The 20,669-nt window shown below is 41.7% G+C and overlaps 1 protein-coding gene across 3 annotated transcripts in view; it reads right to left on the reverse strand.

The window, feature by feature from the left end:
• Pcca (propionyl-CoA carboxylase subunit alpha) overlaps window positions 1–20,669 on the reverse strand; it is a 359,494-nt gene that overhangs the window by 145,757 nt on the left and 193,068 nt on the right. For all 3 annotated transcript variants that reach the window (XM_052732382.1, XM_052732381.1, XM_052732383.1), the window contains one exon: window positions 1,109–1,211. In XM_052732382.1, coding sequence (XP_052588342.1) covers window positions 1,109–1,211 — 103 coding nt within the window. The remainder of the gene's footprint in view (window positions 1–1,108; window positions 1,212–20,669) is intronic.

The raw sequence follows: 20,669 nt of genomic DNA on the forward strand, positions 1-20,669 counted from the left end.
TGTAGAGCCGACACACACTGAGTATATACAAGGACACATGACACTTTCAGAACAACTGCTACCCCTGGGGCGGCTGAGGGGGAGGCAGGCAGGAGCAAAAGGAGGCTGCAAGAACATTAGCTGCATCTACAGATTTTTCCCCTTTTAGTAGGAAGTCTGTACCCACTGTGCTCTCTCCATTTGAAATCTTCAAAGTTTAAAATGCCAGAAAAATTGTAAACTCTAAAACTATGGATTCTCCGAGCTGTACTGCAAGCTAAACAAACATGACTTTGCTCATACTTTCTCTGAAGTCAATAAGCCAAACCTGCCCTGTCACCTTTAGGCTAATTTTGTTCTAGCTATGGCAAGAAACCAAGGAAACAACCACAGTTCTCTCAGTGAGAGGAGAAAGGATGCCATACTCTACAAGCCTTCACACCAGTATGCCTAACTGACCCTGCATGGGCAGCCTGAGACAGCTCAGTCTACCTCTACATGTGGAAGTTGAGGGGCACCACAGGAACCCAAGCGACTTTCTAAGGATGACACATCCTACAGCATCCAAGTGAAAAAACAAGGAAATAGGTTTTTTATGTCACATGCCAAAGTGGGTCTTTCCAAGACGATTTAATGCACTCATTTCAAAGTGTTTTCCTCATGAGATAAAAGGTAAGGCAGGGGAGAATTTTACAGGAAAAACAATCTAAAGACAGTGCATGAACAGTCAGGTTAGGGGTCATGAGTTTCTAAAATTAAATCGCAAACAAACATGGAGTTTGGACTCATAGGAATAATCTTGACAGGGTGTGGCTTAGATACACTCCATGCCAGATCATGAGGAATTTTTCAAAGGGTGGGATTAAATCAGATTCTCGCACCTTTAATCTCTGACACGAAGGCAAACCTATAATTTTTCAGTAAGAAAAATTAATCAGGAAGTAGTTTAGAATATGGCTAAATCTAGGAATGGTTCCCTAATTAGCATAAGAGGACAAAAAGTCCCATTTAGTTCATAAAGACAAACACGGAGCTAGTCTGGAGGCTGTGAAGAGACACTGGAGAGGATAAACAGGCTCTGAGTTTGCATAGATAATTCAAGACTACCAAGTAAACAAGCAGAACTCACAGCAAAAGTTGACCCACTGTTTGACGCCACGACAGTGTGATCTTCATCATGTAACTTGATGGAGAGCTCCCACTTAGCCGCATCTGTTCTAACAACTGGCACTCTGAAGCAAAAAGAAAGCAAAAGAGTTAATTATATATTACTCTCTATCAATAAACTAATTTCCTTTCACATTAGTGGAGTAGAAGAGTCAAAGAACACACTTCACGTTTCATTTTACTAATCCCACCCTTAGAAAAACAGCTTTCAGCTATAAATTGGGGAGATTTTAAAAATCAGACACTCCAATGACAGCAGCCCTCCTATTGTAATTGTGGCACCGTCACCTCATCAAAGAGCCTTTGTGGTATCTGAATGTCACTGGCCTGCATAATCTCATAGGGAGTGGCACTATTAGGAAGTGTGGCTTTGGTGGAGTGGGTGTGGCTTTGTTGGAGGAAGTGCATCACTGTGGGGCTGGCTTTGAGGTTTCCTATGCTCAGGATACCGCCCAGGTTCTTAGTTGACTTCCTGTTGCCTGCAAAATGTAGGACTCCCAGCTACTACTCCAGCACCACATCTGCCTGCATGCTGCCATGCTCCCCATCATGATGATAATGGACTGAACCTCGGAAACTGTAAACAAGACCCTTCAATGAAATATTTTCCTTTTAAGAGTTGCCGTGGTCAAGATATCTCCTCATAGTAATAGATCACTGACTAAGACAGACATCATCCATGCTCCATGTTATGAACTTGAATTGTGTAACTGTGACAGCCCTTCACAAATTAATCTTTCTTAAGCAGTATTATTTTTTGCTAACTATTCAAGGTATTTTTAAATAAAGTAAAATAAACAATGTGACAAAGTGTGTTAAATTTCCAAGACAAAAAAAAAAGAATTAGTCAGCATAATTTGGCATAGAAATTTGCAGCTTATTTACCCTTGTAGTCGATACAATTAAAATTGCAGTAAAGAATGGAGGAGGTGAAATCTCTCAATGAGTAAAGGTGCTTCCTACAGGCCTGAGGACCTGAATTCAATCCCTGAAATCCACATAAAAGTTGAAGAAGAGAACTGACTCCAAGGTTATCCTCTGACCTCCCCACCTACACACATACACAAACACACAACAGGCACATACATACACACAATAATAATAAAATAAAGTTTATTTCTTTAAAAAGAATGAACCACAATATCTTATTCTACTTGTAAACAATACAGAATGTTCCTCCATGGTGCCAACTGCAAACAAACCTACCTTAGCACATCAATGAGACTGAAACCATAAGGACAGACACTAAGCTACATTAAACCTCAAGACCTACAAGTTCACAAACACTGGCACACTATCATTGAACACCAAGAGAAGCCAGCATGGTTCCCATCTTGCACACAGCCTATGTCTTCTGTCTTCTCTAGTCTTGGCTTTGTGGTAAGCCTGGAATCCACACAAGGCTGCCAGAGCTCTAAACAAAGCTAGACTTGTCATACAAATGTACAGTTGGTGTTACATGGGGCAGAAAAAGTAGGTCAAGCTTCCAGGAAAAAAAATATAAAAGTCCCCACAATTTTGTTTTAAAAAGTAATGACTTCAAAATTAACCCTAGTGTCACACATTTATAGTCTTCATATCTTTAAAGCATTGTTAACGCTAGTACTTTTTAGTATCTAGGCTCTAGCTCTAGTCATGGATCTAAATTTAATGTTGCAGGTTATATTTTCATTCAAGCCTCTCAAATTTCAAAAGAACTGTGTTACCTGGTATTAAAAAAAAAAAAAAGCATAGTCATAAGCCTTGACTCTCAAGTCCCCTCTAGTTATGGGGTCTGGTGAAGGGAGATTAGCAGGTGAGAGGATGTTTGTACTGACAGTCAACTCCATCTGCTTAATGATGACTGTCTCAAATCCTACAGAAGAAATTTTGGAAGACACTGTGTTAGGTGACCTAAAGAGAATTGTTTCAGAGGCCAGAGCTGTGGTGATATTTTATTTGTGCTGAAATGTGATTTTATTTGTATGTTAATAAATAAAGTTGCCTGGAGATCAGAGCTAAGAGCAAGCCATTAAGCAGAAGTCTGGTAGTGGTATCACATGCCCTTAATCCAATCACATGGCAGGCAAAGTCTCTGTGTGGTCAAGGACACAGCCAGCATGGTGACACATGCCTTTAACCCAGTATCAACCATAGAGACCTGGAGGTCTGTATAGACAGGAGGTGACAAGGAAGTCATGTGGTTGGCTTTACAATCAATGAGAAGGCAGAACAGAAGGCAATAAAAAGACAGGATACAGGAAGAAGGTCTCTCTCTCAGGGGAAGGACGGCAGCGAGTGGTAAGATAAGGTGGTCTTAGCTCTTGGCTGCTCCTCGATCTCTGGGCTTTTAACTCTTTATTTGGCTCTGTGTTTCTTATTTAATAAGACCGTTTAGAATTTCATCTACACAGAGCTTCATACAGAGAATAAATAAGATTTCCTAAGGACAAGGACAGGAGAGAAAGGGGGAGGGAGGAAAGGAAGGTAATGATCAAGCAGGCAGGAGAGTGCTCTGTGTACCACAGCCTCACTCTAGCACCTGCATTTCACAGGGAAAAGTCACACCCCACTGGACTGTAGGTCTCAAGAAGGAGTACTATCATTCCTCATTTTTATTTATTGACTTATTTTTTCTAGTGCTGGGATGGAACCCATGGTTCTGTGCCTACTAAGCAAGAATCCTACCACTGAGCTAGAGCCCAGCCCATTCCTGAGGAGCCACACAAATGCAGCAGCGACAATGCCCAGGGCAGAGGGCAGTCTGTAGCTCCAGGAGCGCCCTGGGGTTGTCTCCTTGCTAGGCTACATTCCTGGCTCACCCTCCTCTCAGGTCCGCCCCTCTCAATACCACTACGTCACGGGGCTTTCCCACATCTTTCTTTGATAATAAAACTACATTCTTCCTGATTATGACAGTTCTATGGTATTCTACTTCACACCAAGTGAATTCTTAATTGAGCTTCTTACCATTCAGGTCCTTAAAAGAAAAGCCCCAATTTTTTGTAGCTTCCCTTTTTTCTAATTACTCTGGCGTGTGTCGGATTAAACCAGCTCCTCTAATTAAGGAACAAACAGGAGGCAGAGGACCAAGCACAGCAGCTATGAACCAGACTCTGCTGACCCACAGAAGTGTGGTGAGCTCTGCCTAGATTTCTGACCTTGAGCAAATTGACAGGATGCATGTCCTTCATAAAACAATAAAATAACAATGGTATCTGCGCTGACAGACACACACACAGAGGATTAAATGAAGGTATGCAAAGGTAACATGATTAGCCCCATCTCCAGGCCTCTCCTCTTGTTTTGGCCCATGACTGAAATCCTTCCATTACAGCAGCTTTGGCTTCCCTCTCCTCTGTCTCAAATTTTCCAAGGGGATTACCACCCTCATACCTGCCTCACTGATAATGTAATTGTACTGCCTTCCTTCCACTTAACCAGTACTATACGCTGTAGTATTTCAAAAAATTCAGCGGCAGTCAATGAGAGCGAAGGCCCTTTCCAGTGAGGCAGCCAACCTTTGCCTGCAGAGGAGGTGGGAAGTTGCTGATCCTAATGTCTTGTTCTAGCCCAGGACACTTTTTCCCACAGAAAACTATCTGGCAGATGGTGTCGAGACGGAGCTGTCTCTCCTTGGGACCCAGCCACTATTTATTTTTCCACCGCTTTATTTTGATCCACATCTGTTTCATATACATTGTAGCTTGCCCCAGGAGGGACCTTATGGAAGAACACAGGCTTCTGGAAGAAAGTCCAGAGCTCCTTCTCTCCTCAGTGATGCACTTGAGAACCCACAGAAACAGGCAGGTGACGGGAACCTCACTCCTGGAGTGGCACTTTCCTAACCATGTCATCTAAGGTGTTCTGTTAAGAGAATGGAGGAAGGCAGTTCCACTGAGAAGCAAAACCTCCAGGTGCCAAGAAGGGCAGAAAGCAGGACTCCCCAAGCAGGGTTAATACTAGGGTTTACCTAGCTTTACATGACTTCAAATGTAGTTTGATTTTTTTCTGTGAATAAAATAGATGATGTGGGCATTTATGCCAGTTACTGAGCCATACAATATTGCACCAGAGTAGACACAGATACAAACCTGGAGGAATATGGACTCTGGTTCTAAGAATTTCTAAGAGAAAAATAATAGTTTTTTTTTGAAACACCAATTTCAATTCAAAAACCATGAACGTGATAGTAATAACTACCTAAAATTATATTTTAAATTTAAAAAAAAGAATTGTACCTGTTGATACAAATCAAAATGAATCAAAATGGTCTATGAAGTTCAGGGTAGAACATTTGCCTAGCAGACACCAGGCCCTGGGCATCATTCAGCAAAGAGTGAAAAGAGCCAAGGTAAAATAGTTACAAACCCTCCTCAAAAGTGAGGAGATGCTCCACACAGTCACCCTGCGTGAAAGGGCTTCCATCAGTCCAAGGTTCACTTTGTATGACTTCATCTGCACATTCACACCTGAAATCACCAAACCAGTAATGAGGGACTAACATACCAGCAGCTCACAACAAATCACAGCTCTACCCAGGCCTGTCCACTCCCATTAGCAGCCAGTGAGCCAGAATCAATCTGCTCAATAAAACCCAACTTTTTATATCTTACAGGGAAAAAGTGACTGCTGATTTTCACTAATTTCAAATCTAATACACATAACTTACCAAACTACTGCAAACACATAAATGACAATGATATAAATGCCTGGCTACTAACAGAAACATCTCACATTTCACACAGACTTCAAGCTAGGGCGGTGGCCATTCAAAAGTATACTGCAGACACTGAAGAGCTGGTTTCTCAGACTGGCACTACCCCTCAAAAGAGTGAGAACTGTCAAAGAATCATGAAGAACTGCCTCGTCATAACTTCCCCGGTGAGTGGTCTGTAAATCAATCCAGAATAATCTGCTGAATTCCACAGCTGCTGAGGTCAGTACCTGCATACACATCTTTGTAAGCAGAAAAAAGCCCTCAGAAAGTGGGCCATTCATCTGAACCCAGTTCAGAAAAATTCCAGCATGGCAAAAAGCTATGTTATGCAACCACATAGATGTATTCAGTGGTTGTAGACAGACCCAAGATACAGGCAGACTACAAAGGAGCCCTCCCAGGGCTCATGAATAAGTCGAGGAAATGATCAGGAAAAGGTGGGGGAGAGAAAGAAAGATGTTTAGACAGATGGCCCACTTAAAATGCCTGAGATAGAGCATAAGCAATTTTAATGAAACTTTAGATCTAGTATATGAATTGTTTCTTATTTTCTCAACTGAAGAGGAAAAGAAAACAACTCCAAAGAAGACAAAAAGTCAGCCATTTGCTGAAAACCTCACTTTCAGCAAGTTCAGACAGAGGAAGGGTCACAAGCATGGGTTTTAGCAGCGCAATAAATTCATGTAAAATTCTTCACAGAACCATCAGCTATCAAAATTAATAGAAAAAGCATGCAGGGAACAGATTAAAGGAATTTTAAACAGAAGCCTACTGCCAAACCAAACAAAAATCTATGCCTTATTATGTGAGATCTTACAACAGGGTAACATTAAAGTTCATCACTGTGAAGACAGATAAAAGTAACTTTCAGAGAACCCTTCAAAGCCAGAAACAAGCATGCAGGAGGATCAAGATCCACCTCCATGCAATTTAAAATGTGTGCATCCCAACATATGACACTGTACTACAACCTGTCACAAAACTATCCTGAGAAATCATGAACATCACCAAGTTCAACGTTAGCATTACAGATAATCAGACAAGTGACATCAAATCTAGTACTGAATATGTCAATCACTTATAATTTTACATGTATTAGTAGGTGCAGATCCCCCTTTCTTCTCCATTTCAAAATGTGCATGATTCTCTTGGAAGATTTGGAACACATGAGTCAAGAAAGCAACTGAGGCTGTCACTGCACGCTTCAGAGCCCAGCTGACCAAGTGTAAGCCTGTGACCTCCACAAGTGATGGAAATTCTTTGTGTCTGTTTTCTTATCAGTAAGACTATCTAAATTGTATGTGGATGAAATGAGATAAGATATCAAGTATTTAGACAGGTTCTTGGCACATTAATGTGCAGTAAAGGTTCCAGCATCTGCACCATGATCTGCTGCAGAAATCTGAAAATCTTCCATTGTTTCAGCAATGCTGCGCAGCTTTTTGAAAGGATAGAAACTGAGCAACACCTGACTACCCTGTTACAGCAGCCACAATCACCAAAATCCAGATCCTAGAAGGTACCTGTCATTGTTAATCCTCTCAACTTGATGGAATTCAGAATCTCCATGGCAACACATCTCTGGATGAGTCTAGGAGGGTATTTCCAGAGAGCTGTGACTGAGGCAGGGAGACCTACCTTGAATGTAGGTGACTCCCATGGCCTGGGGACCTAGACTTTATAAAAGGAGGAAGCCAGCCACACAAGAGCATTCACCTCTCTGCTTCCTGAATGAGGATGTGATAAAACCTCACACTCCTGTTCCCATGCTTTGTCCACCATGCCAGACTATCCTCTTAAAACGTTGAGTCAAAGGCAGAGGCCGGCGGATCTCTGTGAGTTCGAGGCCAGCCTGGACTACCAAGTGAGTTCCAGGAAAGGCGCAAAACTACACAGAGAAACCCTGTCTCGAAAAAACAAAACAAAACAAAAAAAAAAAAAAACGTTGAGTCAAAATAACTCCTTCTTTCTTCAAGTTACTTTGGTTAAGTATTCTGCCACAGCAACAATTAAGAATAGAGTGTCTGTCAATACATGGGAAGATGTGGTGCATGCATGCAATCCTGTCATCTACAGCAATGAGGATGGAACAGAAGACAGTAAGTAAAACAATCAACTTACAGAAAGACAAATACCAAATGAGCTCAAGCATCAGACATGAAACAAGTATTTCATAAATTCTTGCTCAAATTTCTTTTTTTTTTTTTTGTTTTGTTTTGTTTTTTGTTTTTTGAGACAGGGTTTTTCAGTGTAGTTTTGCGCCTTTCCTGGAACTCGCTTTGTAGACCAGGCTGGCCTTGAACTCACAGAGATCCGCCTGCCTCTGCCTCCCAGTGCTGGGATTAAAGGCGTGCGCCACCACCGCCCGACTCAAATTTCTAAAGGTCTTACAATAAAAACCCGTAGCCTGATATTGGAGTAAATGCTAAAAGATCAGAGAGACAAAGGAACAAACCATGTCTTAACTCTACAACTCCTCAGCCTGAAAAAAGCCTCTAGTTGAAAAGGATTCTTCTGCCGAAAAGCTTTTAGTTCCTGTCTCCTCATTCCTTACATACCCTTCTCCGCCCAGCCATCACTTTCTGGGATTAAAGGTGTGTGTGCTTCCCAGTACTGGGATTAAAGGTGTGTGCCACCATTGCCTTGCTCTGTTTTCTCTTGTAGACTGAGTCACATGTAGTCCAGGGTAACTTCAAACTTACAGAGATCCACATGGATCTCTGCCTACCGAGTGCTAGGATTAAAGGTGTGTGCCACCACAGCCTGTTCCCAGTACAAAGAAATATAGATATTGAAGATGTTAATGCTAGCTATCCTGGCTAGGTCATTTTACACAATGTATATGTATCACAGCATAATGTTGCACCCACAGATAGAGAAGAAAACAGAAAAACATGTTATGCAGTTTACACGGTGGAACACAGCGGTCTGCAGTCTCACTTCCGGCCTTGCAGGCAGTCACTGCACACAGCCCTCCAACAGCCGAGCCTGGGTTCTACTGTCTTGTCCCGAAGCTTCACTCCAATGAACCCTGAAGGCATGTATGATATGAGCTTTTTTGCTCAATATACTTTTGAATTTACCTCATGCTTGTTCGATACTTTTACAGGAAGGTGTTCTTTTAGCATGTACACATGCTAAAACTAGCTCCTCCTTCTGTTGATGGGCATTGAGTTGTCTTCATGTTAGGAAGCTGTTATTAATGTTCTTTGTATAAGTTTTCCCCTCAAAGCTCCAGGCAGCAAACTCAGGGCTTCACAAATGCTAGCCAAGCACTGCACCTCTAGACTAATTCCTCAGCCCTGTACAGGAATATTTTTAGGACAAATGTTTTGTTTTGTGTTTTTCCTCTTAGGAGCAGAAAATCAAGGAGAACAAATGTTGTAGAATATGATTTCAAGGTGTGTTACTTTTGTTTCTGCTCTGAAACGTTTGTTTAATGATGCAGATGTGTTTGATTAAATAAAATTCACCTGCAGTCAGGAGACTGCGTCAGCAACCAGCTGACAGGAAGTGGTAGGGAGGAGCCAGGTGGAGAAGGGTTGATAAGGAGGGGCGAGGAATGAGGGCTTTTTGGAAGACACGAGCAAGGAGAGGAGGTGAGCTACTTGCTATTCAGCCTCTGAAGTGCAGAATTCCAACTTAACCTTTAAATCTTGAGTTCATTAGAGGGACAGAGGTTTAGTTAAGTTCCCTTTGTAACTTTGCAAGGGTTGTAGCTGGAGGGAACAGATTTCCCTCGAGCTATGGCCCTTGCAGCCTAACCGCTGCTGTTAGCAGTGGAGTTGCAGTTGCTAATTCAGACAGCTGTGGCTTAAAAGGCAGCAACCATTTTTTAAAAAGGACAAGAAACAAACTCAAAGCTATGCATTTAATTTTTTGTAAACTGCCACACCGTTGTGTGAGGCACTGACAGCGCCACACTCACAAGTGTCCTGCTATGGCCTCACCACCATTTACTACAGTCAGTCTGGTTCTGGCCAGGCTAGTGAATGCCAAACAGCCCAGAGCCAGTTCTCTGCGACATCAGACCAACAAGACCATAGCTAACTACTTAAGTTCCAGCCCCACCCTGACCCATGCAATGGAGACATTTGTAGAGAAAGCCACTGCAATTCTAGGAAGCTAATGGTAGTCCCCAGTGCCTTGTAGTGTTGAGGACCTCATGAGTCTGCCGGTCATTTGCAGTCAAGGTTTTAATTGTTTTTATCAGTTTCTTATCCTTATTACTGACTTGCGGAAGTTCTTTACTTTGGATACAGACTTTTGTCAGATTTGTGTATTTCGAGTATTCTCCACTGTGGCTTGTATTTTTAATGGTTTTCACTCAGTAGTTTTTAAAGATAGAATTAATATTTTTAGAGGTTTGAGTTGCAGAAAAGCGCAGAAGCACAGGGTCTCCACATACTCCTCACCATTCCATCCTCCTCCATCTCATCTCACTAGCATCTTCCTTAGGGCAGCACATTACTAGACTTGATGAGCTGACATCAATGCACTCCCAAGGTCTATGTGACTTTAGCTACTCTTGTGTGACACGTTTATGATGGCAAGTGTATTAGTTACCTTTTCACTGCTGTGACAACTTAGGGAAGGATGGGTGTGTTTTCGCTCATGGCTTGGGGTACAAGCCACCATGGAGGGGAAGGCAAAGTAGTGACAGAGGCTCTCACTGTGGTGGAAGGTGCATAAAGTAGCTGCTCACAGCACATCAAGTAGTGAGAGATGAAGGCTGTATTCAGCTCACTTTCTCCAGGCCATGGGATAGTGCCACCCACTTACGGGTAGGTTTTCCATCCTCAGTTAATTCTCTCTGCAAACACACATAGAGGCACACCCAATGGTGTATCTCTTAGGTGATTATAAATGCAGTCAAACTGACCATCAAGATTAAACATTCCATATACTCACCCTTACAGTATCCTACTGAATAGTTTCCTTGCCCCAAATATTCCATTATCTACCTTTTAATCCTCTCACCCCTAAACACTTAGCAACCACTGATCCTTACAGTATGTGCATGTGCCTCTCATCAGAACACCATGTAGCTAGAACCATACAGAGTGCTGCCTTCCAGACAGGCTTCTTTTACTCAGCAGCACCCAATGAGGGGTGTGGTGTCTTTGCAGCTGGCAAGTTCACAGTTTACTGTATTTTGTTTATGAGACTGGTTGCTTCTCTGGGCAATTATGAACAAAGCTGCTATAAGAACTCATGCAGGATTTAGAATGGACATGGGTTCCCATTCATTATCATTAATGCCAAGGACCACCACTGCTTGATCTTATGTTTCAAGGACATTCAGCAGTGTAGGAAGTTGCCAAATCATTAGCCCAAGTGGCTGTGTCATTTTGTATTCCAGCTGCAGTGAATAAGACTTCCTCCAGCACCTACCCTCATCTTTGGCAGTATTTGGGGTCTTGAGTGTTATGGGTTATAGACGTTCTAACAGGTATGGCACAGCAACTTGTTTTTTGTTTTTTGGGTTGTTTTTGTTGTTGTTTTTAACTACATTAAGTTTCAAAAGACACATATTTTCTTGTAGTTTTGTTTATTTGTCTATGTGTGGGCATATGCCACAGTACACATGTAAAGGTCAGAGGATTTCTTAGATCTCTCCTCCCACCATGTGGGTCCTTTACCCACCATTTCCTGAACTCCTCTTCTAGAAGATGTACACATAGACCTATGACTGACTTCTAGATTTCTTCCGAGAGGAGAGAGGGATGGAGGTCTTTCCAGGAAATTTCGTAGGCCACATCTTGCACCTTTGTTACTTATTTCTCAAGCTCCCTTTGCACAGCCAGAAAGATTCCAAAGCCAGCACTCTCCTCCTGGAGCTGTGATTAGACCCGTGTCAGTCTAGACTTAGCATAAGGCAGGGACCACCTTCATCTATGCTCATCCCATCTGAGCATACGCAGAGTTAATGTTGAGTGTTTCTTTATCACACACACAAGTCTTGAGTCTCTTTTGTTCAATTTATGTCTGTTTTCGAATATGATGAATTCCTTACAGTCTTCTTAAATGACCTAGTAAGTTGTTCTGAAAAGTCTTGCTTTCCAATCTTTATACTTATTTTTTTTCATGTTTTATTACTCTGAGGAATGACTACATAGAATATACTTTGTTAAGGTATTTGCTTAATTATTTTAATGTTATGTTAAATGGAACATTGATTCCTTTTCATTGATTTTAGTCTTGGTGGAAATGCAATTTATACTTGAATTTAATCCTACAACTTTCCTAAATGTGTTTAGTTGAGATTTGTTTTGATTCCTATGCTAATGATTATAATCTCTCTGAACACAAAGTATTCATTTTTCTTTTCTGTTTATCTTAATTTGCTTTTTTCTTTTTATTTCAATGATTAGGATGCTGAAAAATATTAAATGATTTATTTTTATTTTTGTATATGTGTTTGTGTCTGTATATGTCACAAGTGTGTGGGTGCCCACAAAGGCCATTCAGATTCCCTAGCATTGCAATTACAGGAGGCTGTGAGCTTCCATATGGGTGCTAAGGATCAAGGCAGGTCCTCTGGAACAGGCAGAGGTTCTTAAGGTGCTCTTAAGTGCAGGTGCTCTTAAGTTCTGAGCCATCTCTCAAGCCCCCTAGTCTTGACATCCAGTGTATTTTTCTGACATTTCATGCCTTGTTCTCTCTGTCCTTTCCTGCTGTGACTCCCAACATGTGTGCTACTTTTCTTGATATCTCCCAAATCACTGAAGCTGTCTTCAATTTTTTAAAACATATATGCTGAGATATATTTGACATTAAAAAAAAACAGACAACTAGACAAAACCTGGGCCTGGACAGACAGCTCAGTGATCAAAGTTCTTGCTGTGTCAGCAAAAGGACTGAGGCTCAGATCCCCAGAACTAGCATTAGCCAGACAGGCATGGAAGCCTATCTGTAATCCAAGAGCTCAGGAAGAGAAAGGATCTCCATAGCAAGCTGGCTAGTAAGACTAGCTGGATCAGTGAGCTCTGGGTTTGATTGAGAGACCCTGCCTCAGAGAAGGTCAAAGAACCTTGGAGGCAGATTCCTGACATATGCTTCAGATCTCCACACCCACATGCACACATGTATGCCCAGACACATGTAAACACACACACACACACACACACACACACACACACACACACACACACACACACACACATATATGAAAAGAAGAAAACTCCTAATATTTAAGGTCATAACGTATAAGTTTGGACATATGTATATGTCTCTGATACCGACTACTATAATCATGGTGTGAAATCTACCTTAGATTTCCATAAAGACCCTTTTGTTTTTCCAGTGTCTGAAATTCCATTTGCTCTTTTTCAGACTATATATAATCTCATTCCTCTACCTTCTGAACTACACATTCTTCCTTCTGTCACCACAAACCTGCTTCCCAATGTCCTGATCAAATTGTCCATGGCAGATATGACATTTTATACCTGGAATTTCACTTCATACATTCTTTTTTTTTTTTTTTTTTTTTTTGGTTTTTTTCAAGACAGGGTTTCTCTGTGTAGCTTTGCGCCTTTCCTGGAACTCGCTTTGGAGACCAGGCTGGTCTCGAACTCACAGAGACCCGCCTGCCTCTGCCTCCCAAGTGCTGGGATTAAAGGCGTGCGCCACCACCGCCCGGGCACTTCATACATTCTTATCACTTCCATTCCTATGCTTGATTCCTGTTCAGGTCTTTCATATGTTTTCTCTAATACTTGAAAAGGATTTGAATCCCTACTATAAAGTCCTTAACTATGATTCTAACATCTTCAGGTTCTCCTGGCTGGTATCTTCTGATTGCTCTTTCTCTTAACTACAAGTCACCTTTATTCTTAAACTATATGCCAAGTCAGTCTTGGGGCGGGCGGGTACTAAAGGGACGTACGTTGTTGTCTTCTTGAGTGGTCTTGACTACAGCAGGCACTGAAGTTACTAATTGGTAACTGAAGTTGAGGCCTTGTTTGCATGTCATATAAGGATATGTCTATTGGGTTTTGTTCTTAATAAATCAAACATCCAAACTACTGACTCCAGAAACAGTCTTTTCTCCAGAGGGGTAGCCCCTCCAGGGTTTTAATGGAAAGCTTGAAGTATTAACAAGACCCTCCAGCTGGTAAGATTCAAAATTCCAAGCACCATCATCACATTCCTTGGTATGCAACTGAAATTCAAGCTCTGTTCACTCATCATTCCAGCAAGTTCTCCACGCTGAGTTCCCTGGAGTTTTCATGCACACACATTTCAAGGGGCAGTCAATAATTTCCAGTATGAAACTCCTCTGTCTATTGCCCCCATTTTGCCATGATATTCTGCTTGATGTCAGGAAGTCCTGACAGTCCTGAGTATCTTCTTTGACACTTGAGGACCACAGACAGTGCCTACCTCTTTAAGTTCTAACCATCCTCTGATGGCTTTGACAGCGACCACAAACAAATGTGCACCTCATACACTGCAGTTCCTGACAGGCTGGACTTGTAGGAAGTGTGAACAAAGCTTTTCTGACTGGAAAATTTATCTCTTGTGGGAAGCCCACAGTCAGGTATGTATGTACATATGTATGTATCTGTGCGGGAGACCAACTCCATGGCCTGTTACATGAGTTAGATAAGTACTCTACCAATGAACTACACTATATCCTGCTGGTTCCAATCTTTTCCCCGTCCATTTTGGTATCTGCTGAGGAATGAACTCCTCATCTTATTGAGGATACAGTTCATGTGATAAATCATTTTTCTCTTACTGCTTACAAAATTCTTCCTGTTTTCAGTATTGAGGTGTGTCTTTGACTTTATCATACTTGTACTTTATCAACATTCTTGGTTCTGCAGAATAACACTATTTATCAAAGTTGGGTAAATTTAACCAGAATTTCTTTAAATTCTTTTTCTGCTCCTTTCTCCTCTCCTTCTGGAACTATGAGCAGATCCATGTGGCTAGATTGATTGTGTCCTTCTAAATCTCTGAGTCTTTTTAACTTTTCTTCATTTTTCTTTCTTTTTTACATAGTGGATCATCTTTTTTTTTTTTAAGAAATGTTTTCATTTATTTTACATACCAACCACAGATCCCCCTCTCATCCCTCCTCCCACTCCTCCCCCAGTCTCCTTCCCCCCCCACGCCCCCATCCCCTCCTCTGAAAGGGTAAGTTCTCCCATGGGGAGTCAGCAAAGCCTGGTACATTCAGTTGAGGCAGGACCAAGCCCCTCCTCCCTGCATCAAGGCTAAGCAAGGCATCCCACTATAGGTAATGGGCTCCAAAAAGACAGCTCATGCACCAGGGATAGCTCATCCCACTGCCGGGGGCCCCTCAAACAGACCAAGCTACACAACTGTCTCCAAATGCAGAGGGCCTATTCCGGTCCCATGCAGGTTCCACAGCTGTGGGTCTAAAGTTCATAAGTTCCTATGAGCTTGGTTAAGTTGTCTCTGTAGATTTTCCTGTCATGATCTTGACCCGCCCCCCTTGTTCATAGAATCCCTCCTCCCTCTCTTCAACTGGACTCCCAGAGCTTGGCCTGGTGCTTGGCTGTGGATCTCTGCATCTGCTTCCATCAGTTACTGGATGAAGGCTCTATGATGACAGGTTATTCACCAACCTGATTACTGGGGTAGGCCAGTTCAGGCACCCTCTCCATTGTTGCCAGTAGTCTAATCTGGGGTCATCCTTGTGGATTCCTGGGAATTTCCCTAGCATCAGGTTTCTCCCTTAACCCATAACGTCTCCCTCTATCCAGATATCTCTTTCATTGCTCTCCCACTCCGTCCCTCCCCCAGCTCAACCATCCCGTTCCCTCATGCTCCTATTTCCCCATCTCCTCTCCTCTATTGCCCTCCCCACCCCCAGTTGACTCCAGAGATCTCATCTATTTTCCCTTCCCCAAGGCGATCCCTGCATCCCTCTTAGAGTCCTCCTTGTTAGCTAGCTTCTCTGGTTGTAGTCTGGTTATCCTTTGCTTTATATCTAGTATCTAGTTATGACATAGTAGATTATCTTAATTGACATATCTTAACATTTGAAGACTCCTCTGTCACCTCAAATCTATATGGTTTTGGTTTTAGCATTATATTTTTATCTAAAATTGTTACTTGCCATTTTATTATTTCAATTTTTATGGATATCTTCCATCTTGTCAATCATGGTTACTATACAACTCTTTAATTCTTCACAACTCACCTCATTTAGTTCCTTGAATATATTGAATTTTTTTAAAGTTTACATGTATATACATGTGCCTGTGAGTTTATGTGTACCATGTGCTGTAGGTGCCTGAGGAAGCCAGAGGGTGTTAGCTCCCCTACAACAGGAGTTAGAGGCGGCTATGAGGTGAGAGCTGGGAACTGAACCCAAGTCCTTAGCATGAGCAGTAAGTACTCTTAACTGCCATTCCATCTCTCTGAGCACTTGGAATACATTTAAAATAGTTCACTTAGATCACTGTATAATAAGTGACTAGACTCCCTCCTGGACAGTTTCAACTAACTCCATCTTTAGAGCAGAGCACACTTTCATGTTTCTTTACATGCCATTACCCATGGCTGAAAACTGGACATTTTAGATAGAATAATGTGGCAAAGGTGAAAATTAGATTTCTTCTACTCTCTGGAAAACAACCTAGACATCTCTCTTCTTTGCTGGCACTGTACCAGAGAGTGGGTAACCACCTGTCTTACTTGACTTTTGTAAAGGAAGGGACGACTCTTGCACATGTCATAAACTCATGCATCTTATCACATGGGCACTCTCTGCGATTTTTGGAATGACCTAATAAGTAATTTTGAAGACAAAGGCTATCATCATAAAAAAAAAGGATTTACTTAGAGAAGGAGACCATTGTGAAGTAGATGGTCTTAACACTGCTCAGCTAGGCCAGTGCTACCTGGATCCACACAACCTCAAGAGAACTAATTAGAATTTCTCCACAGAGAACCAAACTGAAGACAAGAATACATTAAAATATGCCTCTAAGTCAGTTGACCTGAGCTTGTGGGAGCTCACCAACTCTGGACCGACAGCTAGGGAGCCTGCATGGGACCAACCTAGGCCCTCTGCATGTGTGTGACAGATTCTGTAGCTTGGTCTGTTTGTGGGGCTCCTAGCAGTGGAACTATGACCTGTCCCTGGCGATTGAACTGGTTTTTGGGAACCCATTCCCCACGCTGGGTTGCCTCACCCAACCTTGATGCAGGGGGAGGAGCTTGGTCCTGCCTCAACTTTGATTTGCCATGATTTGTTGACTCCTATAGGAGGCCTGCCCTTTCTGAATGGAGATGGAGTAGTGGTGGATGAGGGAGAGAGGAGTAGAAGGAAGGGGTGATGGGAGGAGAGTACGGAGGGGAAACTGGTCAGTATGTAAAATAAATGAAAAAAATTATTAAAAAATGTCTCTAATATATACTTCAAAGTTTAAAAAAAGACAGTGAATGAAAAGCAATAACACAGGAAGCTTAACTCAGTTTGTCCATCTATTACTAAGAAAGCATTAGTAAATATAGAGAAGGATCTAAGTATAAACATGAACAAATACTATGTAAGTATCTTTTTAAACAGCCATACTTTCAAACAACATGGTTCATTAGTCTCCCATTATTTTCCCTAGAGTTTTATTTATACTTCTTAATATTTTCCAAAGTTCACAGAATTTATTGCTAGAACAGAATTCACTGAAATCATTACTTGGGGGTGAAGATGAAAAGGCAAGTGAAACACAAGTCTAGTGGGTTGTTTCAGAGACTGACTTAAATGCAGGCATTCCCATCTGCACTAATCTGAGTTACTTAAGGGAAATGCAATACCAACGTGAGCTGACAGGAAAATATTTATGAACACAGCCCCAAAATCAAGCTCTTAGAACAACCTTTCATCTCATTCTGGCCCATCTCATTACTCCATCTGTCATTAAACACCTAAGTCATTATGTTCTTTCTGCATAAATACAGGAAGAAGCAAGCTGAAAAATTAAGCACTATCTTCAAAAGATCTATTTCCCATTTGTACTAATTCCATTACTCGTTTAAATACTGCATTTCTCTCCCTGACAAATCTCTCTAAACCAATTTTAAATTCTTTTTGGGAACAAAGCTGAACATAAATATACAAATACTGCTCCATTCCCTACTGAAAATTACTTTGCACAGATCAGCTAACTTGGATTTTTAACAATCATCTTTGTATTATGCAAATTAATCTTCTGACATTTTCTTATAAATGCACTGATGGTGTTGATTTAGTTTCAATTCAAAAATCAGAGATTTCATTACCCTATAAAATATATCCAGAGTTCATAGTATTTAATGGGGGTTAAACAAAATGCAAACATTTAATGCAACATTAAGCATGTGAAATAAAAACTTGATTGCCTAAAAAAAGCATGCTATGCTGTTACCCTGGTGACAGGTTAAAAAAGGGATTGTGAGATGAATAGCTGTATGATATGAAATTAAAATGTTTCACATCGAACAATCCAAAATGAATTGGGAAAGGTTAGAGTAGAGGAGAGAGAAATCAATTCTCCAATGGCAATAGTGAATGGGAAAGGAGAATGAATAGGATTTGCCAGTGGGGTGCAAGAGCCACCAAGTGTCCTGCAGCCACAGAATTACAATAATACTGGTGAAGTGTGCAAGGGCTTCTGGAGTCAGGGCAGGGAGACAGGGACGCTCCTACAATAACAGGCTGTTCTGACGCTCAGTCCTTACAGGACAACTGAACTGAAGAGAAATATTTGTAAAATGTGGTATTCAGCAAAAAAAATTACAGATGTGTCATCTTACACACTTACAATTTTGAGCTCACTTACAAGCTTGAGCTCACTGCAACTTCTAACTCAGCCAAAGCACAGTCCTAGTAAATAACTGGAAACATCGTAGCAGAAGCAGTAAGAGCCAACCTGAAGTAACTGCATTAGTGTTTTCCCTCCTCTCACTGCCTCCAGGGGTGTGTGTGCTCAGATGGATGTGTGTGCTTCCAAAGATGCTGCATGACCATGTGTATTTGGAAATAAGTATAAAGTCAGCCACCAATCCACCAGCGTCATTGTAAAACAATGTGACCTACCCGAGAACATACATGAATCAAGTGTGATAAAGTTGTTTTATTCATAGCTGGTGTAAATGTGATACAATATGACATATCCTTTTAAATTCAGAAAACTAAATTAAACCTCCTCCAATGCAAACTACACAACAATATTGGCTTTTTCTTAGAAATGATTTTCACAAAGCTACTTTTTCTGTGCTCCTTTCCCCCGTTATCCTTCAATGGTTAAGATCCTATTTGAAACCTGAAACTCCCCCTCCAGATGGAAACTTAAGAACAAGTGAACAAATTACATCTGAGACCAGGAAAGGCCACTGGTTTTCAATAGCAAGAAAAACCTCAGATAATTACATCTGTCAGGTAGAAATCGCTAGGACATTGATTCTCCATTTTATCAGGAAGCCAGATGAGGAAAGAATGTACAACACAGATGTCAACACAGCAATAACACAGAGGGAATTCATGAGGATGCAATTTCCACTTTCAGGATTATGGTTGAAAGGGTTAAACTGGTGGCAGGCTGTGTGGCTGTTCAGATGCCTGAGATGTCCCACGAAGCCAGAGCACAGGGCGAGGTTACACACTGATCCACACAGCCTAGGCCAGTCCTAACATCAGGGAATGCCTTATTTCCACGTTGTGGGCCCAACTGTTTTCATCAGTATTATCACTGGCCATCATAAAAACATTCTGGTTTCTGAGACTTTAATATCTGAACCAGTATTGGAGAGAAATTATGGGCATAAAGTAAAATCTGTGACCTCGTTCAATTCAAGCAGGCTCTGAGCTGAAGAAGCCTTGGGCAGCCACCCCATCCAACGCTGTCACTATTCAGACAAGAAAATGAAGGCAAAGGCTGAAACAGTTTGGTAAAACTGTTTGTACCATCTTACCATGTAGCTGAGACCAAACTCCTGGCATCTTACTAGGTGCTGGTCTCACTGGCTGCACCATGTCAACCGTTCACAGTTCAGGGCTGGGTGAGGGAGCCAAAACAACCAAAGCAACCCATAATTTCTATCCTGAAAAATCTGACAAGGGATATGCCATAAATCAAAGGCCTTTGGTGTATGCATTTTCAGTGGGTAGGAGATGTGGGGGTATACCATCACACTCTGTAAGGTGTCATCATGCAAATTACCTCTCTGGGTTTATTATTTCTATTTCAATCATATGCTAATTTTTAAAGTGTTAATGCACAGTTTTTAAAAACTAAAGTACAATTTTGAAGTATAATTAATGGCAAATGCTAACAATGTAATATTTTTTTTAAAAAGTCATCTTTTTAAGTGGAATGTTCCCTTTTCTACAAAGTCAAAGTAAAGCACAAGACTTTATACATCTGTATCCTTCTGCCTCCATCTCCCAACTGCTGGGATTGCAGACCTGTACCAGTCCACAGGCTCATCTATGCCCTGCTCTCTACCCTCTTCTACTGCTCCTTCTCAATTTCCTCTGCTGTGTTCTCCCCATCTTAAAGAGTTACTGGTGCTGGAGAGTTCCAGGGCTCAGACTTTGGCTACTGGTATCTCTCACTGGTCTCCTGGCCTCCATTTTTGCCCAATTACAATTGTTTCTAACTCTGCAGCCAGGAAATCTTGTTGGTGCCTGTACCACAGCAAGCTGCTTGCTGAAACCCTGCACTGCTCCCCATTCCCCCAGGCACAACCCTCATGTAACCCTCATTTAAGTACCACTGTCCTTCCCTGTCCCACTCGCAAGGAGGGGAAGGAAAATGTGTCTTAGTTAGGGTTTCTAGTGTTGCAATGAAACACCATGGTC

This window comes from Peromyscus californicus, unplaced genomic scaffold (genome assembly GCF_007827085.1).
Source record: "Peromyscus californicus insignis strain IS unplaced genomic scaffold, ASM782708v3 Scaffold_12__1_contigs__length_115047231, whole genome shotgun sequence".
NCBI lineage: Eukaryota > Metazoa > Chordata > Mammalia > Rodentia > Cricetidae > Peromyscus > Peromyscus californicus.